Genomic DNA, 21,955 nt, shown 5'->3' with positions numbered 1-21,955 from the left:
TTTGTAGAATTTACAGTAATACAGTTCAAACAAAACAAGCTGAAACTTAACACATTAGCATATTTCAAAGTCATCTATAAGAGAAGTCAATCAAATGTCTACTATCTCAATCTGCATAGTAGCAAAAGTGCTCCAGATAAACAAAGACCATGCACACAAGCCTAGTTTACTTCATGCTCAAGATGATAGCAGTTAAGACAGAAGACTTTAGTTGCAGCTGGATAGCTGAAGAGACTATAAATGACCCCAATTTTGTGTCAAATTCATCTGGAGAGATGAAATCAAATTGCAGGATGTTTAAAAAAGAAAACAATATCTGTTGGTCAATGCAAAAAAAGTAAACTTCTACAATGATAAATTCTAAGCGGCAATAATTAACAAGTTATGTTTGCTTCCATATTGAAAAAATAGATGGGACAACAAAAACTTATGGTACATATTTTATGTACCATATAGACAACATATTTTAAAAGTAGGGATGGCTCCCCATTTAAAATTTGTTGTAGTTCTTGTCATTTTTAAGATACCAACATTGGCTTTCTTAAAATAACACTGTATAGAGTATTTTTATTTATATACATAGGTACTAATGTAAGGTAGAATATTGTTTAGCAAATAGACTACATTTATCGAGCAGTTTTTTTTTTGTTTTTTTTTTTTTACTAAAAAATGTCTATAATTGCAACACTTTTTAAAAATATTGGTTCAGTGATAAAAATTATTTAGGCCATAAATATCGACTTGCAGTAGGTAATAGTAGAAAACTCAGTACACTGGTGTCAGAACTTGATTATGCTATTTACTGGTATAAGGTGGACTTATAATAACAAAGTTTTATGTGCAAGTGCAGATTAAACGCAGCAGCAGTTCTAAATAAATGGTGAGGAAGTAAATTATAAAACTGATAATTCTAGAAAAGCTGTGGGATGCAACTTTAGCAAAGTTTTATACAAAAGTGTAAAGTAAGGGCCACTGAATTATACCTAATATTCTTGATGACTTAAATTTAATTGAAGTTTGGAAAAATAGTAAATAGAAGACTTATTTGTTTCACGAAAAAATCCAAAAATCTGAAGTGGTAAATCGATCACAGTTCTTGAAAATTTACACATACTCTTGTAAAAACTAATGCATTTCATTCTTTCTAATGGATACCAAATGCATGCGTTTTGAAAGGATGCTAAAGTGAAAGGATAGAGATAAGCATAGAGAAAGAGAGTATTATATATAATACACAAAATATATAATAACTGTAGCAAACAAGATCTGGAAAATGATCACATTAAGACAGTTTTAAGCCTTTGTATCAGTGCTTTTCTTTTAAATACTTTATTTTACATATAAAACTAAAACTTTTAACATATAAACATAAATATACAAAGCTCTAACTCAGTGGATCTACAGCTTTTTTTATCATAATGGACAAATTTTCAAATTGTTCCTTTAATAGATATTTTTAAAAACAGATAGACCTGACCAAAAGAAATCTACTTTCTGTGTAACAATATTAGTTTCATTAATAAATACTGACATAGGGGCTATAGTGCTTGAAGTATCTACATTTTTAGATATGCTATATTTACGGATATAAGCTCTTGGAAATCTTTTAGCCAGTGAGACATTACTCTTTAGCTCTTTAGTAAGAGTATTTTATCAAATTTTTTTTCAATTTGATTTATTAACATACTAGTTTGTTAATTTATACATGAGTATTATGCTTATTTATATACAAATATTATGTATTGAAAAAACTTACTATCTCTGTATGATGGGTTGCGATAATACACTTTTTCATTAGGTAAATTATAACCAAACACTAAAATATAATGCCCATGATATGGTAGTGGCAAATGAAGACAAGTTTGTAATCCTGATGTAAATCTGTTGACTCTACATGTGTCACAACTGAAATATACACAAAATTATTTATTTAGTAAATAGTATTTAACTTATATATCATTTTAAGCAATAAAACTGCACAAGTAATATATAAAGTTCAACGTGCACATGCAAGTTTTAGTAATAAACTAAACAAGCAAATACATTTCTATTCACTGCCAAACAGATTTTAATCAAAACAATTAACTGTTTTAGTTTGAACAGTACGTAATTATCAGAACCTAAGCAATATGCTCTACATATCTTGTTTTATTTTACACAGTCATTTGTAAGGTTATGTTAAGATTGTGTTTAGACTTAATACAACTGCATGCCGGATCAAATAAAAATTTGAACTGTTTTAGACTACCTTAACCATTCTGTTCAAATGTTTAAGATTAAGAATATTAGGTTCAGAATTTTATTGAAGGTCACTTACATTTCATCAAATGGTAAAAATAATTAATCATTTATGCAAATAAACTTTGTTTTTGCAACACTATCCAACTCATTTTTCTGAAATACCTAATTCACATTATCTTAATCATTACTGTAAAAATAATCTTTCATAAAAAAAAAAATCAAAATAAGTTAATTTTAAGTGTGAAAAATTAAAACTAATACAGTCAAATTTCCAAAAAGTGTAACATACTTTATTAGGTACTTTCTATGAAAGTACCTTTACAGTGATCCTGCCTATGCTGTAATGCTATCTACAAAAAATTCAACCAGATATTTTACATCAATTTCAATCCAGATTATTCATCAAATCTTTTCATAATTGTATAAAAACCTTTTAATGATAATTTACAGAAAAAAGTATACATTATAAATTACATGGAAAATACGAGGGTCTTTCAAATATAAACTGGAATTTAATGAGCTCTATTGATATTAGATAAAATTACAAATAAATTACCTTATATTTCTACATAGTTTCCTTCAACAGAAATACATTTTCTCCACTGGACAGGTAGCTTCCTAAAGCTTTTTTTTATGATATCATAAAAAACCAAGATGGCCGCCCCAAAAACCAATTACACACATAATGCTTGACTGCGGCATCATCTTTAAATCTTTTCCCTTCTAAAGTTTCTTTCAGCAAACTAAACATGTATAAATCACACTGTGACAAGTCTGGACTGTAGGGTGAGTGTTTAAGATGTGTCTGATGAATTTTAGCAAGTTTATTGCAAGTCTGAGCTGCTGTATGTGGCCATGTGTTGTCATGGAGAAGGAGGACATTGTGAATCAGTTGCTGGCATTGTTTATTGCGATAAGCAGCCCTGGCCTCAACCAAAAACTGACAGTTATATGCTGCATTTACTGTCCTTCATTTGTGCAGGAAATCAATCAGCAATACACCTTCTGTGTCCCAGAACTTTTCCAGCTGACTAGTGTTTCTTGGCTTTAATTGGGGCCCCCTCACCACTTTTCCACCATTCCATACTTGCTCTTTTGCTTTCCAGGGTGTAGTGGTGGATCTACATTTCATCACAGGTCACAATACGGTCCAAAAATGCCTCTCCTTCTTCCTTAAAGCGATTCAGAAGCCGCTGACATATGTTTTTCTGGACATTTCTCTGTGCGTCAGTGAGAAGATGTGGAATCAACCTTTCCCAAAACTTTGCTGTATTCAAGAGCGTCTGACAACATTGTATGCACACTGCAAAATGTTATGCCCACCTCTGATGCAATTTCAGCAACGGTTATATGGCAGTCATCTTCCACAAGGTCATACAAATGGCCTGATATTATCATTGACGCTGGTCCACAGATGATGTTTGTGACTTTCATTCTCCACTACATCATGACCACTTCAAAATTTTTTGGCCCAATCAAACACTTCGAGTCTTTGACATGGTAGCATCTCCGAATTTTGTTTGGAGTTGAGTCAAAATTTCAGAGGATCTTCATTGGTGAGAAATCGAATTATAATTCATTGTGTAATGGACAATGATACCTCCGTTCAGACATTCTGCTATTGACAAGGGAACATGACCTATGGATGTGGCTGTCTGGTTGCTCCCCTCTACACATATCCAACTAACTACCTGCAGCGCCCCATTATATTCATTGCTCTTTGTCAGTTTGTACAGCAAAATTCAGGTTTATATTTGAATGACCCTCGTATCTAATAAGATAAACTAGATTTTCTGAAAATTTGATTAGTTTCCAATTTGTGTATGAGCATGATTTGAGCCTTTAATTTTTGCATTTTTCCGTCACCATGGTAGATCTTTAGAATGTGGTATTAATCAATCATGACTTAAATTAAACAATTTTAAACTGTTGCTCTACATGGAAATTTAGGGGTAAGGGATAGATTTACCTTGTATGTCAAAATTAAGTTAGTTTTTTATGCAAGTAAACAAGTGTAAAATTTTTATTTTTTATCTATGTTTGTTTAAAAGTTACTTAAATTTCCAGCAATTTTTTTACACACTGTACATGGATACATATGAAATTTGTTGAGACCAAAAGAAGTTCCATTTTCACAGGTTTTAATCATACAAAGTGACTGTCTTAAATCTTAGTATATCATCCAATTTTATGTTAATGACCGAATTAATCTGGTATACAACCAAGAACAACCAAAATTTCCTGGTAAATCTTTACAATATTTAGGAAATACAAATTTTTAGAGCTGTATTCCTTACATTTTTCAAGACATAAATAGAAAAGAACACAAAGAATTTAAGATATGATCTTACCGAAGCAGATTAGCATTTGTAAGCAGAATAATTGGGCCATAAGAATGAAGATGATTTATAAGATCACTGATTTGAAGTGATTTCTTTATCACAGTAATTCCACAGTTTTCTGCCTCACTAAACCTTCTTGTTACACGTTCTTCATCCTTATGCAAAAACAATGAAAAGATACACAGTTAAGTCAGATATTTGATATCAAATGAAAAACAAAGGCTTAACTGATAAAAAAAATTAAGTCAAAATACAGTACTCTAATAAGAAAATACTGGATCAAGAACACCATACGTTACGATTAATTAACCACACATGCTTGAAGTTTAGAGATGGGAATATGATATAAAACTTTTATATGCATAAAAAAATGTCAAGTCCGTCAAATTCAGATGCTGGACCTTCAAGATGTGACGACGCTAACAGAAAACATGCAGATCAATATTACTGCTTCAAGAAATTTTTTCCATACTGTTTTGTTGTTAGTCCAAGCTATAAACTAAATTACCTCCTGAAAAAAGTTTGCCACTTGTCTCTTTAGCCTACCTTTCTTTTAATCCATCTAAAACAACTGGCTGAGCTCACTTTCCTTAGTTGGATGCCAGTTTGGATTAGAATACATTTGTTCACAGGTCATCATGGATGTATTTATAATCTTAAAACTTGTTTATAATTAATTACAATTGTTTACAATTTTAAATCTTATACAACTATACATTAAATTTTATAGTAGCAGCTTATGTTTTGAGATCAAATGAATTTTTAACTATTATGTTATTTTATTTATGACACATTGGGAAATGTATTTCTGTACCAGTAAGAATGCTTTATTAACAAAATCTAATTAAAACAACTTATAAATAAAATTAAAAAAAGTTTCTGAGTATAATTTATAAAAAGTTGACAACAATGTTGTAACACTTTCTTGGCATTGGTTATTTATTCTTATATAGTGGAAAAATAATGATACATGAAAAAACGTTAAATAAGTTTAAATAAACCAAAAACAGTTTTAAAAAATACTAAAAATTGATTTTTTTCCCCAACTTTTTAAGCTCTCCAATATTGCCCCCAATGTATTTTTTTGAGTCACTTGAACTACTACTATGCCTAGAAAGAAATTTAAAAAAAATCAGTTGAAAAAATATGCAATAAATAAAAAGATAGCTTTTTTTAATTTTTGGCAAGGGAGGAATTTTGGGGCAATTTTTTTTTTAAAAATGGTAAGTATGCAAGCATACACTGAGCTAAATATAAAGTGGGGCTGTTTGCAAATTCTGAAAAAAATTATCCCAAGATACCTCACTCATTGGAGATATTGACCCAAAAATTTTACCAACAACTTATCCCAAATACACAAGTCTGTACAAAATTTCATCAAAGTCAGTTTATCCTGTCAAAAGTTATTAAGCTTCAAATACACCAACACATGTAAATACATATGTCCACTCTTTATTCCACACTTTGCTTTTGTTTATTGGGGTCCCTGGACCACAAAACACTGAGAAATGGCAAAAAACCCATACCCCATTTTTTAACTGTTACCAAACTTTCCTTCTTGCAGCACAGCTCTAGAGATATGGTGCCAGGGAAGTAAAAGTGAAACAAACAAGAATTTATAAAAGAAAAAACAGATAAATAATAAACAAGCCTTTAAGATAAAGGCCTACATTTACTTGTTTTGTGATAGTCTGAAGAAATAGTTATGTAAATCAAGGATATAATTATGTTAGTAAAATAAACACCCAATGAAATTTTAAGTTGTTGATATTATCATATCAATAACATATATAAATATACATTTTTTTAACATCAGTGAATAAAAAAAAAATGAAATACATTCAATACATTATAAATAATAATAAAGGAAAAAATTTGAAAACAGCTACTATCCCTCAATTCCAGTTTTTATATTTAACAACCAAGGAAACCTTTATTTACAACCTTTCAAAAAATGTCCTCATAAATAGACTAATATGTAAACAGTCAGAAACATTTATTAACATTAAATATGAAACTTAATTTTCAATAAGCAGCATAATGTAATGAATCAAAAAACATAGATTTCTTTCACACAATTATTGACACTGAAAAAATTAGGAAAAATTAATCTTTTGAAAATTTCAAGATCTTTAAAATACATAAATAAATATATGTCTTACAATAGTTACAAAGGAGGTTAATCTAGTCATCATGAATTTCAGCCAAGAACATAATGGAAACATGAAAAGAGATCTTAAAATAATCTACATTGTAAGAAAAATCTGCAGTGGAAGGTTTCAAAATTAGTGCATAGCAAAGTCAATTAGACTGGTACTTAGTGATTTTTCACAATTAAAAGTTTTGTTTGGTTAGTGGTTAACACCTGTGACCTTTGATTTTTGCACATCTATATTATTTGGAAGGATCTGGTTTTTTTTTGTCTTCAGTCATTTGACTGGTTTGATGCAGCTCTCCAAGATTCCTTATCTAGTGCTAGTCATTTCATTTCGGTATACCCCTACATCCTACATCCCTAACAATTTGTCTTACATATACCAAACTTTGCCTGCCTGCACAATGTTTTCCTTCTACCTGTCCCTCCAATATTAAAGCGACTATTCCAGGATGCTTTAATATGTGGCCTATAAGTCTGTCTCTTCTTTTAACTATATTTTTCCAAATGTTTCTTTCTTCATTGATTTGCTGCAGCAACACCTCTTCATTTCTCACTTTATCTACTCATCTGATTTTTAACATTCTCCTATAGCACCACATTTCAAAAGCTTCAAATCTTTTCTTCTCAGGTACTCTGATCGTCCAAGTTTCACTTCCATATAAAGCTATGCTCCAAACATATACTTTCAAAAATCTTTTCCTGACATTTAAATTAATTTTTGATGTAAACAAATTATATTTCTGACTGAAGGCTCGTTTCGCCTGTGCTATTCAGCATTTTATATTGCTTCTGCTTCATCCATCTATAGTAATTCTACTTCCCAAATAACAAAATTTTTCTACCTCCATAATCTTTTCTCTTCCTATTTTTACATTCAGTGGTCCATCTTCATTATTTCTACTACATTTCATTACTTTTGTTTTGTTCTTGTTTATTTTCATGCAGTAGTTCATCCAATGTTCTCCATAACACCATTTTCTAATTCATTTCCTCCATATAACTCTTCAATATATTCCACCCACCTATCGACTTTGCCTTTCATATTATAAATTGGTGTACCATCTTTGTTTAACACATTATTAGATTTTAATTTATGTACCCAAAAATGTTTCTTAACTTTACTGTATGCTCCGTCTATTTTACCAATGTTCATTTCTCTTTCCACTTCTGAACACTTTTCTCTATTCCACTCTTCTTTCGCTAGTTTTCACTTCCTGTTTATAGTATTTCTTAATCGCCGATAGTTCCTTTTACTTTCTTCATCACTGGGATTCTTATAATTTCTACGTTCATCCATCAGCTGCAATATATCGCATGATATCCAAGGTTTTCTACCAGTTCTCTTTGTTCCGCCTAAGTTCGCTTCTGCTGATTTAAGAATTTCCTTTTTAACATTCTTCCATTCTTCTTCTACATTTTCTACCTTATCTTTTTTACTCAGACCTCTTGCAATGTCCTCCTCAAAAATCCTCTTTACCTCCTCTTCCTCAAGCTTCTCTAAATTCAACTGATTCATCTGACACCTTTTCTTCAGGTTTTTACACCCCAATTTACATTTCATTATCTCTAAATTATGGTTGCTATCAATGTCTGCTCCAGGATGTGCTTTGCAGTCGAGGAATCGTTTCTAAATCTTTTTTTAACAATGATATAATCTATCTGATACCTTGCAGTATCACCTAGCTTTTTCCATGTGTATATTCTTCTATTATGATTTTTAAACTGGGTGTTGGCAATTACTAAATTATACTTCGTGCAAAACTCTAAGTAGGTCCCCTCTTTCATTCCTTTGTCTGTGTTAAATCTGCTTAGAAGTTTGTTCAGTAATTAAGACAGTTTATTGTTCTTGTTTTTTGTTCAAATACTCAATTCTGATTAAATTTGATAATTTTAATGAAATACATAAACTCACTTTACATATTGCTACAACTAAAAGTAGAAACAGATGGAAAAACATTAAACAAATTAAACTTGAAATAAAAAATTTCATTTATTTATTTTACTTTTAACATTTTGTCATTCTTTTAAATTAAGTTTGAGTCACTGAATTTGTGATACAGAAATTAGCAGTAAAATAAAAATAATCAGTACACATTACAGTAATTAATGTATCATATATTAGTACATTATGATATAAAATTTACTTTATCAAAATCAATTTGAATAGATTAAATTATTTTTAAAAATCCATTAATAAGAATTTATATTGTTAGTACTGATGACCAGCAGTTAATAAACGTAAATTTTTATTTCATGTTAGAGAACATATAGATAAGTATTAATTTTGTATACATGAATTTCATATGTTTTATCTGGCAAAAAAAAAAAAATTTTAAATGATGCAATTCTATAATGACACACTAAATTATTTTTTATGAATGTAATGTAACTAAAACACATACACAAACCTTCATTGAAATAAAAAAGAAGATAAGAAAAAGTAACAAAATGAAACAAATTTATTAAATATCCTATCACAAAAATTATTCTGAAATTTCTAAAGATATTGTTTTATGGGATTCAGTTTTTAAACACTATATGTAAAAGGAATACAAGTACAAACAGATTTTTATGAAATTATTATGAATTATGGTGAAAAATAAAATAACAATTTGTATTTGGCATATTTACAGCTATACAGACATAAATACATTTTTTTAATATTATTTAAAAACAACCTGAACAAAACTGAAAAAATGATAAAACTGAATTATGTAAAAATACATAAAGGATGTAAAATACATCAATTTCTCTCATGCAATTTATATAGCAGTCTTATGAGATTTCACAGTGAAAACAATTTACTAATCAATAACATAAACCTAGTTTACATTACTTTACATAAACTTAATTTTTTATTTTCTAAAAATAATAGTATTACTATGTTATAACACTAAATATGCATATTGTTTAAGCAAAAGTTCAATCATGTACATTATTCAATTTTTTATAACTGCTAATATTTGTTAGAATTTTATTTTAAATTACATCAAATGACTGACTCGTTGGTATGCTTACTTTATCCTCATACAAAAAAACCTATTAAAAACAACATTTATGTTATAAGATTTATTGCAAAAACAAAATATATAATACAAAATTTGTAATAAATAATATTTTGATTACTAATGTAAAATTTTTTAATATTACCATCAAATTTGTATATATGAAAAATAATAAATTTTCCAAATCTTTTGAACGAAAACTGCACATGAGGCATATATTTATCCAATCTCATCTAAACCTATTATACTGCTTCTAATAATTTTCCATAAGGTGGGTGGCACTTCTTGTTATAGAAGCTGGTGTGGAAGGGTTAATGATAAAAAACCATATCAGAGAGGTATCTGTTGAGAGCCAGATAAGGAATGGAGTAAAGAGTGTAGGTCAGGAGGACCTAAATGGCCATATCAATATCACTCAATCTTCTGAGTACTGTGCAGCTAAAAGCAATGGAACACTACAGCTGTTTTTTTTCCAAGAAAATGTGGCTCTCTGCATTTTCATGTAACAAAGATGGAGACACCTTCCATGGTTAAATATTCCTGAGGTAAACTTGTCCCCTGATCAGATCTCCGGGTGGAACTACTAAGGAAGGGGTCACCAGAAAATTAAAAAATAACATTGTACGAGTCGGAGCATGGAATGTGAGAAGTCTATAAAAGACTGGTAGGTTAGAAAATCTAAAGAGGGAAATGGATAGGTTAAATGTAGATGTAATAGGAATTAGCGAGGTTTGGTGAGAAGAGGAAAACGACTATTCCTCTTTTTGATTTTAGAATAATTAACTCAGTGTCAAATAAAGGGTAGGCAGGAGAAGGTTTTGTAATGAACAAGAAGATAGTGAAGAGAGTAGAGTATTTCAAAAAGCATAGTGATAGAATCATTGTAATAAGGATAAAAGCAAAACCTTAGCTGACAACAATTGTTACCATCTATTTGTCTAAAGGTATTCATGATGATCATGATGATGATCATGAAGTAGAGTGTGTATACAAAGAAATTGATGAAGCAATTAAACACAAAAGCGGATGAAAATTTAATAATAGTTGGAGATTGGAATGCAAGCATTTAAAAAGGCAAGGAAGGAAATATTGTGGGTGAATATGGGCTGGACAGGAATAAAAGAGGGGACCGACTTATTGAGTATTGCACAAAGTGTAATTTATTAATTGCCAACACCTAGTCTAAAAATCATAATAGAAGAATATACACATGGTAAAGGCCTGGTGACACTGCAAGGTATCAGATAGATTATATCATCGTTAAAAAAAGATTTAGAAACAATTCCTCGACTGTAAAGCACATCCTGGAGCAGACATTGATAGCAACCATAATTTAGAGATAATGAAATGCAGATCGGGGGTTTAAAAACCTGAAGAAAAGGTGTCAGATGAATCGGTTGAATTTAGAGAAGTTTGAGGAAGAGGAGGTAAAGAAAAATTTTGAAGAGGACATCACAAGAAGTCTGGGTAAAAAAGATAAGGTAAAAATGTAGAAGAAGAATGGGAGAATGTTAAAAAGGAAATTCTTAAATCAGCAGAAGCGAACTTAGGTGGAACAAAGAGAACTGGTAGAAAACCTTGGATTTCATGCGATATATTGCAGCTGATGGATGAACGTAGAAGTTATAAGAATGCTAGTGATGAAAAAAGTAAAAGGAACTATCGACGATTAAGAAATACTATAAACAGGAAGTGCAAACTAGCAAAAGAAGAGTGGATTAAAGAAAAGTGTTCAGAAGTGGAAAGAGAAATGAACACTGGTAAAATAGACAGAGCATACTGGAAAGTTAAGGAAAATTTTGGGGTACATAAATTAAAATATAATAATGTGTTAAACAAAGAACAACTTAGATTCGGAGTAACAGTGCAAGGTGAAAAGATAATGATGCTACGATATGTTGATGATATAGTAATTCTTGTTGAGAGTAAAAAAGATTTGAAGAAACAGTGAATGGCATGCATGAAGTCCTATGCAAGAACTACCTCATGAAAATAAACACGAATAAAACAAAAGTAATGAAATGTAGCAGAAATAATGTAGATGGACCACTAATTATAAAAATACGGATTATGGAGGTAGAAGAATTCTGTTACTTGGAAAGTAGAATTACTAAATTTGAATGAAGCAGGAGCAATATAAAATGCTGAATAGCCCAAGCGAAACAAGTTTTCAGTAAGAAATATAATTTGCTTACATCAAAAATAAATTTAAACGTCAGGAAAACATTTTTGAAAGTATATGTTTGGGGTGTAGCTTTATATGGAAGTGAAACTTGGACAATTGGAGTACCTGAGAAGAAAAGATTAGAAGCTTTTGAAATGTGGTGTTATAGGAGAATGTTAAAAATCAAATGGATGGATAAAGTGACAAGTGAAAGGTGTTGCAGCAAGATGATGAAGAAAGAAGCATTTGGAAAAATATAATTAAAAGAAGAGACAGACTTATAGGCCACATATTACGGCATCCTGGAATAGTCGCTTTGATATTAGAGGGACAGGTAGATGGGAAAAATTGTACGGGCAGGCAATGTTTGGAATACGTAAAACAAATTGTTAGGGATATAGGATGTAGGGGGTATACCGAAATGAAATGATTGGCAGTACATAGGGAAACTTGGAGAGCTGCATCAAACCAGTCAAATGACTGAAGACAAAAAAATATCAATCATTAAGGGTACTTGTATAACAGCACAATCACATTCTAACCAATACTCCTATATAGATCACAACTAACATACTTTAAAATAAACACTAGTTATTGTGTCGTTTTGTTTTTTAAACTATGTTATTGGTTTATTTACAAAACTAAGCGCAGAATTAGATAATTTCTTTTAAGGTTAGGTGCATAGTTTGTAGATGGTGGAGTCCTTGAAGGTGGTTCTACAAAATTGTGAAAATCTGGAACCTTAGGTAGAAAAATGGATTACAAGGTTTGCTTTACCTAGTAAACACCTTAACTACTAGTTTGGCCTTTTGTTTTGCAACCCATGAAAAGGATTCAAAGTCCTTGTAGCATTCCACAGGCATGCAGGATCATACTCTCAATAGCTCCAATAAACATGCTGCCAAACTTTATATTTCTCTATAAATTATAACATACAACTGTATGACATCTATGATAAAACAAAACAGTTTATAAAAAAACACTGAAGGAAATTTTAATTAAAAAATATTTTTACCTCATTAAAAAATTCCTTTCCCGCTCCAATAAGAAGCACTATAAATAGTTGTAAGTTTAGAATCAGATCTTAAAAAAAACAAGAATTATGTAAAACTCTGTCTTGAACTTATTCTTTAATTAAAGACCACTTAAATTTGTTAAAAAAAAAACAGCAACAGGGCTTTTTAAACAGCCTAACTGTTAAGCAAGTATGAAATGACACTTCAGTACAGGTATAAAATTGTAATTTAAGTAAAAAGAAATATATGAGCAAAAATTCACTCCCTAACTGTCTACACTACTTACTTTGTTAAGAATTTTAGTATAGAATGCCTGATCTTTATAATGTGGATTAATGCCGATAGTCAAAGTGCAGTAAACATGTTTCACATCATATCTTCTAAGCAGATAGCACAGATCTATAGTCCATGTGCTGTAAACAAATAAAATAAATATTTATACAGATAATTAAGCTGTGATATTTACAGCAGTGGTTCTAACAGTCTGAGCAGTCAGTTCAAGCTGAATGTACCTCTCCAAGTGGGTCTTTTTTCTAGGATGAAAAATATGATGGTTATTCCAAAAGCAACATCTGATTAGCTATTGAAAATAGACTGGTTTCTACAGCAAGAAGGCGCATGTGTATTATCTACAGTAATATGTAAGTTACATGAATAACTGCTATTCATTTTATTTGGTGTGGATAAAAAGAAGCAATCAATAAAACAAGGACTTGTCTGTCACTCTCTCTCCTGCTGAATGTTAGGAATATTTTGCAAGTGGAAGAATGTAGCGCAGCTCAGACATATCAAGGATTGTGTTATGTTTAGGGTAATAATATTATGAGTGTTGATTATAAGTAGAAGTAATGTAGATATGTAATGTGTATAAAATTTTTCCACTCTTTTCTTTACCATCAATTAAAATAAAATTTTAGAACAGATTTCATATACTTGTATTGTTGGGGAAAAAATTAACTAAATTACTGCAAGGGCTTTCATTTGAAGATTCATTCATTATATTGAAAAATATTTACACCAGTAATGAGTTAAAAGTTTCAATAAAAACAAAGAATTCTCTAAAAATAATAACAAGCATTTCCATTTACAAACACATACACAGGCATGATAAACCAAATTATGTGTGTATATTTACGCATGCACGAATGCATCAGTTTTGGAAATAAAAAAATTAGTCAAACTCCACGAAATGTTAAGTAATATAATTTCTTATCACTGAATTATAGTTTTGTATTTGAAATAAAAACATGAACTCTTAATACAAATGGGAGAAAATTAATTTTAATCTTTTATTTTTCTCAATGAAAATAAATAATTCAATAGAATTTCTCAGTTGTATTTTTACACATTTATTGTTTCTTTTAAAATTCCAGTAGCTGTTCAGTTATAATTATGTAACAATAAAGTTGGCTGCACATACTTTGTTCGGATGAGAAATTCATTACAGTAGTTGTATGGCGCACATTCTCATATTTACAATCCTTTAAAAAAAAAAATCTTTAAAGTCTTGGTGATTCAACAGTGATTTTACACTTGCTTGTGGCTACAGTTTCAGTTTACTTTTTAATTTACATATCACAGAGATTAATTTTAGTAAATCTGTTGATAATAAGTGATTTGCATTTAAGACTTTCAACAAAATTGCAGTAGTATATATAGCTTTATAATCTTACGTTACGGCTATGGCTATGAACCACTCTGACTGAATATAACTGATAAAATATATACACTACAGTTTATTGTATCAAATGTTGTACAACTTAATGAGATGTAGATCTTAACATACACTAGCAGATAATTTCACAAACACTAATTTTTGTTTTACAACAGACTAATATAATATGAACTGAAGAAATAGAGATTATATATATTGCTGAAAGTCAGCGAGTTGAAAAACATAATGAATGTCTATCTAATAATGAAAAATAAGTACATACTTTATTCAGACCATGCATTATGCCAAGTGAAAAAATATGGAGAAACAAGAAAAAACTACGCGAATCAAAAACTTTAGATTTAACATAAACAAACCATCAATTTAATGGCCGATTGAGATTTTATTCTATGACAATAAATACGCTAGATATTTCAAAAAACGAATAAGTACTGTAACTAAGTTGAATAACAACTTACATAATTCAGCTGATCGATTATACAAATGAATGAATGACTTGTTGATTAGCAGTCTCAACGGTAGACATACTTCATAATTCACTTAGTACTATGCAGCAAAAGAGTTAAAAAGTATGTAATTAAGAAATAATTATTTATTATGTATATAATTCAAAATTATATACAAATACGAATTAATAAGCATTAAATTTAAGAAAATAAATCACAATATTTACCTTTTATTGAAACTTTCTTCTTTACAAATCTGATGAAAATTCTTTAGAAAATTAGAATAATGATTTAATGGTAAAATCATCATAATACAAGTAACTCCACAATCCCAGCTGTACCGCTGTTTTACATATCTCATTTTTCTCATTTTTACAGGGGCTAAATCTATTTGATAAAAAAAACAACATACATTAATGTTTGAAAATTATAATTTTGAAATAAGAAATTACATAATTCTAAACCAATAACAATGGTCTAATTACAGCTGTAATAAGTTGGTTTTTAAATATAAATTTCAAAAAAATACTAACTGATTTAACCTAACTTGGCTGTTTTATTTCACATTACAAGTGAATGTTCTTAAAAAAAGTAGATTCAAGAAAAATGCAAAACTTTTGATTTCATATAAAAAACGGTATTTCAAATGACCTTAAAATAATTCTGTTTTCCAGAAAAACCAAATTCAAAACAGAATTTAGATTTCCCCAACAGTCATCAGCATTAACCCATAATATAACTGGTACTTTGTCGTCACTATATATTACATCAATTGACATAACTACATCTGCAGATGGCTAATTTTACATCTTTAATTCCCACTGATTTGAATATTTACAACACACCTATACCTAATCCATGTTGCTGCAACAGTACCAAGGAAGGTTTTTGACTAACTTTATTGTAAAGGCGAGGCCGAGGTGAGAAAAAGTGGTATCAAATAATTTAGTACAGTAGAAAAACAATTTCTTTTATACAGAATAAAATACCCTAATACATGCTTCCCAGATTGGGAAGTAATGCAGTGTATCCTTTTATTTATGAATGGTTTTATTTAGAAAGAAAAGGGGCAGCATGGGGATAAACAGCACACCACATCTGAGAGTTTAAATCTGAAAAGAGTGTTAATAGCAAGGTACCAAATTTTAGAGCAATCCTTGACTGACCAACTTATATTAATGGTGATTATAATTATTAATGAATTCTCTTATGAAAGCAAAAGAGCAGTGTACAAATACATTATTATAAAGTCCTTTACTATAAAAAGATGAGTCACACAAAATTACAGAATTTGTAAGTACTTAACATTGGTGAATTTATACAATGTATTAACAGCAGACAATGTTATACAAGTATGAAAAGCTAAAAACATATTGTTAACAATTAATCAGGATAAACCTTAATAATCTTTAACAGGAAAACATTTGTAGATTATCAACTAGCAGTAGTATATCATTAACATGTACTGTAAACTTTAGCAGAACTATTATACTAATTGAATATAAGTAAATAAAATATTATTGTCTTAAACATTTTTGCTATATTATTAAGAAGCAAGTACAATCAAAATCAACCTTACCACAATCCAAAATGTCATTTCCCTCCATTCTTCACGCATAATAAGTAACCTGAATATATTTTTTCAACAATTATTTCAATTTATAAAAAAATTTAAATAAGCACCTGCACAATCAACAGAATTATTCACTTTCACCGTATAATAAATATTAGACAATTATTGCTGATAAAATAAAAGTTGCATAAGCATACACAACATACAACCGATAAGCGAAGATTTAACATTAAATTAAAAGAACTTTATTTACCAACTCTAAACAACAAAGCGTTCAAAATGACAAACACGCTACGCAGGGAGATGTACGAATGTCATTTGTAACTGATGTCGACTTGTAAAGGTCGATTATACTTGGGTATAATCGACCTAAAGACCCAGTTAACAAATCGTTTTGTAGCTAGGCGGTTAAATTAATTCGTAATTATGTTTCTCAGGAACAAATTTATTTTCATAAGATAAAAACAAGTTGTGTCCATCTGTTGAATAATAGGCGATGTGTAAAACAAAACCTTGGTAACAAGATATTTTTAACAAATTACCAGCTGGCCTTCTGAGACGTTGGGGGTTTTTCGAAGTAACTTGAAAGGTTGTAAATATTTTTACTTTTAAAGCCACATTAAAAATAAATAAATAACCAGGAGAGAAAATAAAACTTCCTTATTATTTTTATACTGAATTTCATAATAATAAAAGCCTGACTTCGTTACAAATTTATGTCTATTCTAATTTGTTACTATTATAGACGTTCATCAAAAGAGCACAAGCTTTGCTTTTCAAGACTAGCTTCTTGAATTCTACAAAAATAGCAATTTAAAGGCTTGCGCTCTTGATCTGCAGTGATTAGATCGATAAAATATCTAGGTTGTTCAAACTTCAGATTCTGAGGCTAACGATTGAAAAATGTTGGTAATGCACATGTGATAATAATTTGAATAAAAATATATTTAACTCGGTGTTACCCATCTATGAGCTACGTATTTACATATGTATGTGTTTACATACATATATTTTACTTCCAATTGCGTAGATAGAATTGCGAATTTTCTAAATTGGCCTATACACAAAACAAAAACAATAACCTTTAAGGAAGCGTTCTCACACAAAAAAAATTTGGAATCAAAGTTGTCCTATCGTATATAAAATTCCTCTAAACCGGATACCACAAACAAAAAAGCCTTAAAAATCATTCAAGAAAGCATCAGCTTTGAATTACTCTAGATTAAAACAAAATATACTAGAACAATTAATTTTTGCTTAAGGGTTTACGGTTGTCAAATATTTATCACTTTTATGGACGGGAGTTTGGCGCGGTATTATCGTTAACTGAGCAGGGGATAATAATTTCATTAAAATTAAGCTAGGACGGCATTGTTTACAGATAAACTTATTTTCATTATTCTTTTTGAAAAATCTTTCCGAAAAGAAATCTTAAGAAAAATTAATTTCCGAATCCTTCAAGTCACCGATTACCTCAGTGTAGCAGATGTATTGAAATCGTCCTCGATGAGAGGGTTTTTGGCATTTATATCGATTTGAAATCATCGGAACTGCTCTACGAGTACCGTTCTCGAAAAACAAAATCAACTGATGTTGGTAACACAAGCCTGCAAAATTTGGTTGTTGGAATGTTTTTTAACTTTTGATAATTGATTCCTATGTACTTTTTAGCGCAGAACCATTTTTCGCAAGTTGTAAATTTCCAAATTTGTAAAACGTTGAAAAATTGCGAAAATGTGATACCATAAAACAGATCTAAAACGGTTTTTTAAAAATAAATTATTATAATGTATTCAATTTTGTATAATGTATCAAAGTGATGGAAAAAATGAAGGTTATTTTCGGATTCAGCGCTAAAAAATACATTAGAATCAATTATCAAAATCTAAAAACACAACCATCGCAGGCTTGGGTAATTAATTGAAAGAGCACGCCGACCAATGTTAACTCTGCATCCCATATGAAGTGTGATGTCTAATAAAAAATTCAAGACTTCAATCCATCGTTCTTTATCAATATATTTCGATACTTTTCAAACAAGTCAGCGAGGAACGCAGTGTGTCAGTGAATGTTTTATCTCCACTATTTATTGCAGAACCTGAACATCAGGCCGCTGCTGCTGGGTCTTTCTATTTAACTGGCAGGTATTTAGTTTTAATGGCGGTTTTATTATTTTTTTAATCTGTTTTTAAGATGGTTGGAATTTGGAATGCGTTCCTATCCGTTGTAGATTGCAGGTGTGACAATACATTACTGGGGTTATTCCTTAGGAGATTAGTAAAATATTTGCGTCGACGCAATTCCCCTTCATTCCGTCCGCCAAAGGCCTTTCGGTCTAGCAGGAATGAGCCTGATTGGGCCCTAGTTTTATAGAGAGTTCAATGCACACCCTTCTTTGTATCTGTGACAAATTCGTAAAAGTATTGACTTTTTTGTACCGATTGGTACAAAAATGTTGTAATCCAAACTGCAGTGATATTCTCTTGGTTTCGTCCTAATTCGAGTCTGCGATTAGGTTCCAGGTTTTCTAGTGAACAACTCGGAAAACCTATGAAGGAATCCTTCATGTCTGATGGTAATGGATATGAAATATTCTGAGATAAATGAAATCTTTTCATCCTGATATTTCTCAGATTAAAAAAAAACTGACCCTCAAAAAAAAAAAAATATTGTATTTGCTTGCATACAACGTGCATTTATTAAAAATAAGCATGGAATTTACGGCGTGATAAGCAGGGATCTCCAAGCGAATTCCGACACGGTATGAATAAACCTATATACAAAACTAAGTAGATAGGTGTCATGATGCGTATGCAATTTGTTTTAATTTTAAATCAGTCCCCAAATTATGAGTCGCATCCTTTATCAATACCATAATAGTCTGTTCACTCTACCATCCTGTGAAAAACTGTAGATAACGTTGATCGATGATCCATTCTTTGTTTCCTGTATTTGTAATCTCGGCGAAACACAGTATTCACTTCATTTTAGTCAGATAAAAATGAATGCGTGTTCAGTTTATGCTTTTTACGAATAAGTAAAAGAATAAGCTCTATAAAACGTTTGCGGGTAGAAAATTCTATCTTTTTTCTGAAATTGCATATAACAAAAAATGAAGGCGATAGACAGATATTGTGGTTTTCAACCGCTTATCTCATCAGCAGAAATAAATAAAAATCTGATACAAGATTTATTTTAAAGCCCTTTTTTAAACCGAGTAGTGCATAGTACTTTTCATTGAAGTTATTTCGGTAGTTTTCCGAAGTATATTATTTATCAGATTTTTACGGATTTGCATCGACGAGGTTCACGATTCTGAATGTAGGGCTATATTTCGTTGGAAGCAGTATAGATACCGTTTACTCGTTATATTCCATACACGGTGCTATATCGAATACAGTATTATAAACCATTGCATCTCTGATGTAGATTTGTTTCTTAATAAAGATATAAGGTTATCTTTGAGGAAACGTAAAAAAAAAAAACCTATGAAATACATAACAGAAATACAAATAATAGGAGATTAATTTAAAAATTTCTTTAAATCGTTAATTAAAATAATATTAAAATACAATAAGATGGAACTGAATGAATAAAAGATTATTTCACATTCGTGAGAAAGTGACGGTTCGTTTAAAGGAGGGGGCCAGATGAATTCATAATTAGATATAATACAATGGTAGATCTACACGTCTATATTTTATTACTTCTGATTTATACCGGTTTTGTCGTAACAGTTTTCACGCAATATCCATCAAATTTACGTGCAACTTATAGAATGTTACGTTTCGCTACGGAGAATTACGAATATTTTCTTCATTATTGCAGGAAATTAAAAATAGATCTGATAAGAAGATCGTTTACGCTAGAAAATGTAGGTCGACCTCGATGAATATCGAGACGTGTAGTTAGTTACACATCCCCTCTTACTTCTTACAATACAATAAAGTTTCATTTCCTAGTTAATTTTTTGCTTTAATTTAAAATTTAAATCCCTATCTTGGTATGAAGTAATTATTATACTAATTTTAAGTTTTAATATTCAGGGTTTCTTCTGTTACGTAATGAAGGAATCGAAGAAGAAAATTTAGTAATTATCTTATAGGCCTAATATATATTGATAAAACAAATAAGATGAAGTACTTTAAGGTTGGACAGTGGATGACGTAAAACGAAAAAGATTTTTGATTAGTTTCGGTAAACGTTTACTTTAAGAAAGCGGGGTTGTAAATTTCATACCGAAAACATTGGTTAATAAATGATACAAAAATAACATTGACTAGACGCGTGAAAGAGATATAATCTCGTTCAGCCGATGTTCATCGCTTTGATTTACATGTGGCAATTTATCTACGATAGGAGTTTGCTTTCATTGTCTAACGGTCACTAACGGCTAACTTGTATCACTTCAACTTGGAAAATCGAGTCCGAGGTAAAGCGGCCGTTAAGCGCTTGGCTTTACGTGTTGAAGGTCGAAAGCCTGGTCGTAGTAAAATTTAATTTTAATGCGATGAGTTTCTCGCTTCTATCTCCTGGGCGTTATTGGTTGTTAAGATTATTTAATTATTCACCTTCACTTAGCTAATACAGGATATGTATTAGCTACATGTTCGCTGTTACTTGAAGAACAAAGGACGCAACTTCCTACGGATATCGACTAAATTAAGATGAATGAAATTCAAGCATGATCGGCACTTAATACAAGGGCGATTTATTTTTGGATAACATATTTTATTTTTTGATCTTTTATCTAAAAATTACAGTCACTTTTCTTTCTATTGGTAAGTTCATTCGTGGTACTTTACTATGTTTCTCGATAATTCTATTTTTATGTCGGTGTACTTTGAGGGTGGCCATCATCTATCTTCTTTTCCCCTGTTCTGTCTTCCTTTCAACATTTCCTCAATGGTGAGTCAACATACACTCCCTCTTCAAACAATAATGTAGCTTTTTTCGTTTATCTCCCAGTGTTTCCAGTTTTCCCTAATGGGAAGTATTGATATTTGTAAAGAATTCCTCGCCATTCTTTAACTTTTTTCTCTCTTTTCTTTTCATTATTCATTCTCAGTACTTATTCTTAATGTTTTTGAGGAAATTTAAGAGAGTTAATTCTGTCAAAAATTTTAATACGTGATTAGACTGTCCAACAAATCTATTTTCTTCTACAGAATCATAGTTCTGTCCAGAAATTTTAGATAATTATTTTAAACTTGCCTTTCTAAAGGAAGTAAATCTTCAGAAAAATATTTTTTACCAAATTACTGAGTTTGAATAGACTTTATACATGCTGCTTTCTAAACGTTACATAACAAATATTATATACATTGTATGTAAT

At 30.3% G+C, this 21,955-nt stretch overlaps 1 protein-coding gene across 5 annotated transcripts in view; it reads right to left on the bottom strand.

Annotated features, from left to right (window-relative positions):
* The window catches only part of LOC142323313 (protein GUCD1), a 29,108-nt gene extending 12,169 nt beyond the window's left edge, over positions 1-16,939 (bottom strand). For all 5 annotated transcript variants that reach the window (XR_012756078.1, XR_012756080.1, XR_012756077.1 and 2 more), the window contains exons 1-5: positions 16,627-16,939; positions 15,275-15,434; positions 13,213-13,339; positions 4,593-4,738; positions 1,757-1,905 (exon numbers count right to left, since the gene is read on the bottom strand). Coding sequence is in view for 1 of the 5 variants with exons in the window: in XM_075362792.1 (XP_075218907.1) it covers positions 1,757-1,905; positions 4,593-4,738; positions 13,213-13,339; positions 15,275-15,434; positions 16,627-16,654 (610 nt within the window). In the remaining 4 variants the exon portion in view is untranslated. The remainder of the gene's footprint in view (positions 1-1,756; positions 1,906-4,592; positions 4,739-13,212; positions 13,340-15,274; positions 15,435-16,626) is intronic.
* Between the last annotated feature and the right edge of the window lie 5,016 nt (positions 16,940-21,955).

Source organism: Lycorma delicatula, chromosome 4 (genome assembly GCF_047948215.1).
Source record: "Lycorma delicatula isolate Av1 chromosome 4, ASM4794821v1, whole genome shotgun sequence".
NCBI classification, from domain to species: domain Eukaryota; kingdom Metazoa; phylum Arthropoda; class Insecta; order Hemiptera; family Fulgoridae; genus Lycorma; species Lycorma delicatula.
The sequence above is the reverse complement of the archived record's forward strand: the minus strand, read 5'-3'. Positions and strand labels throughout refer to the sequence as shown.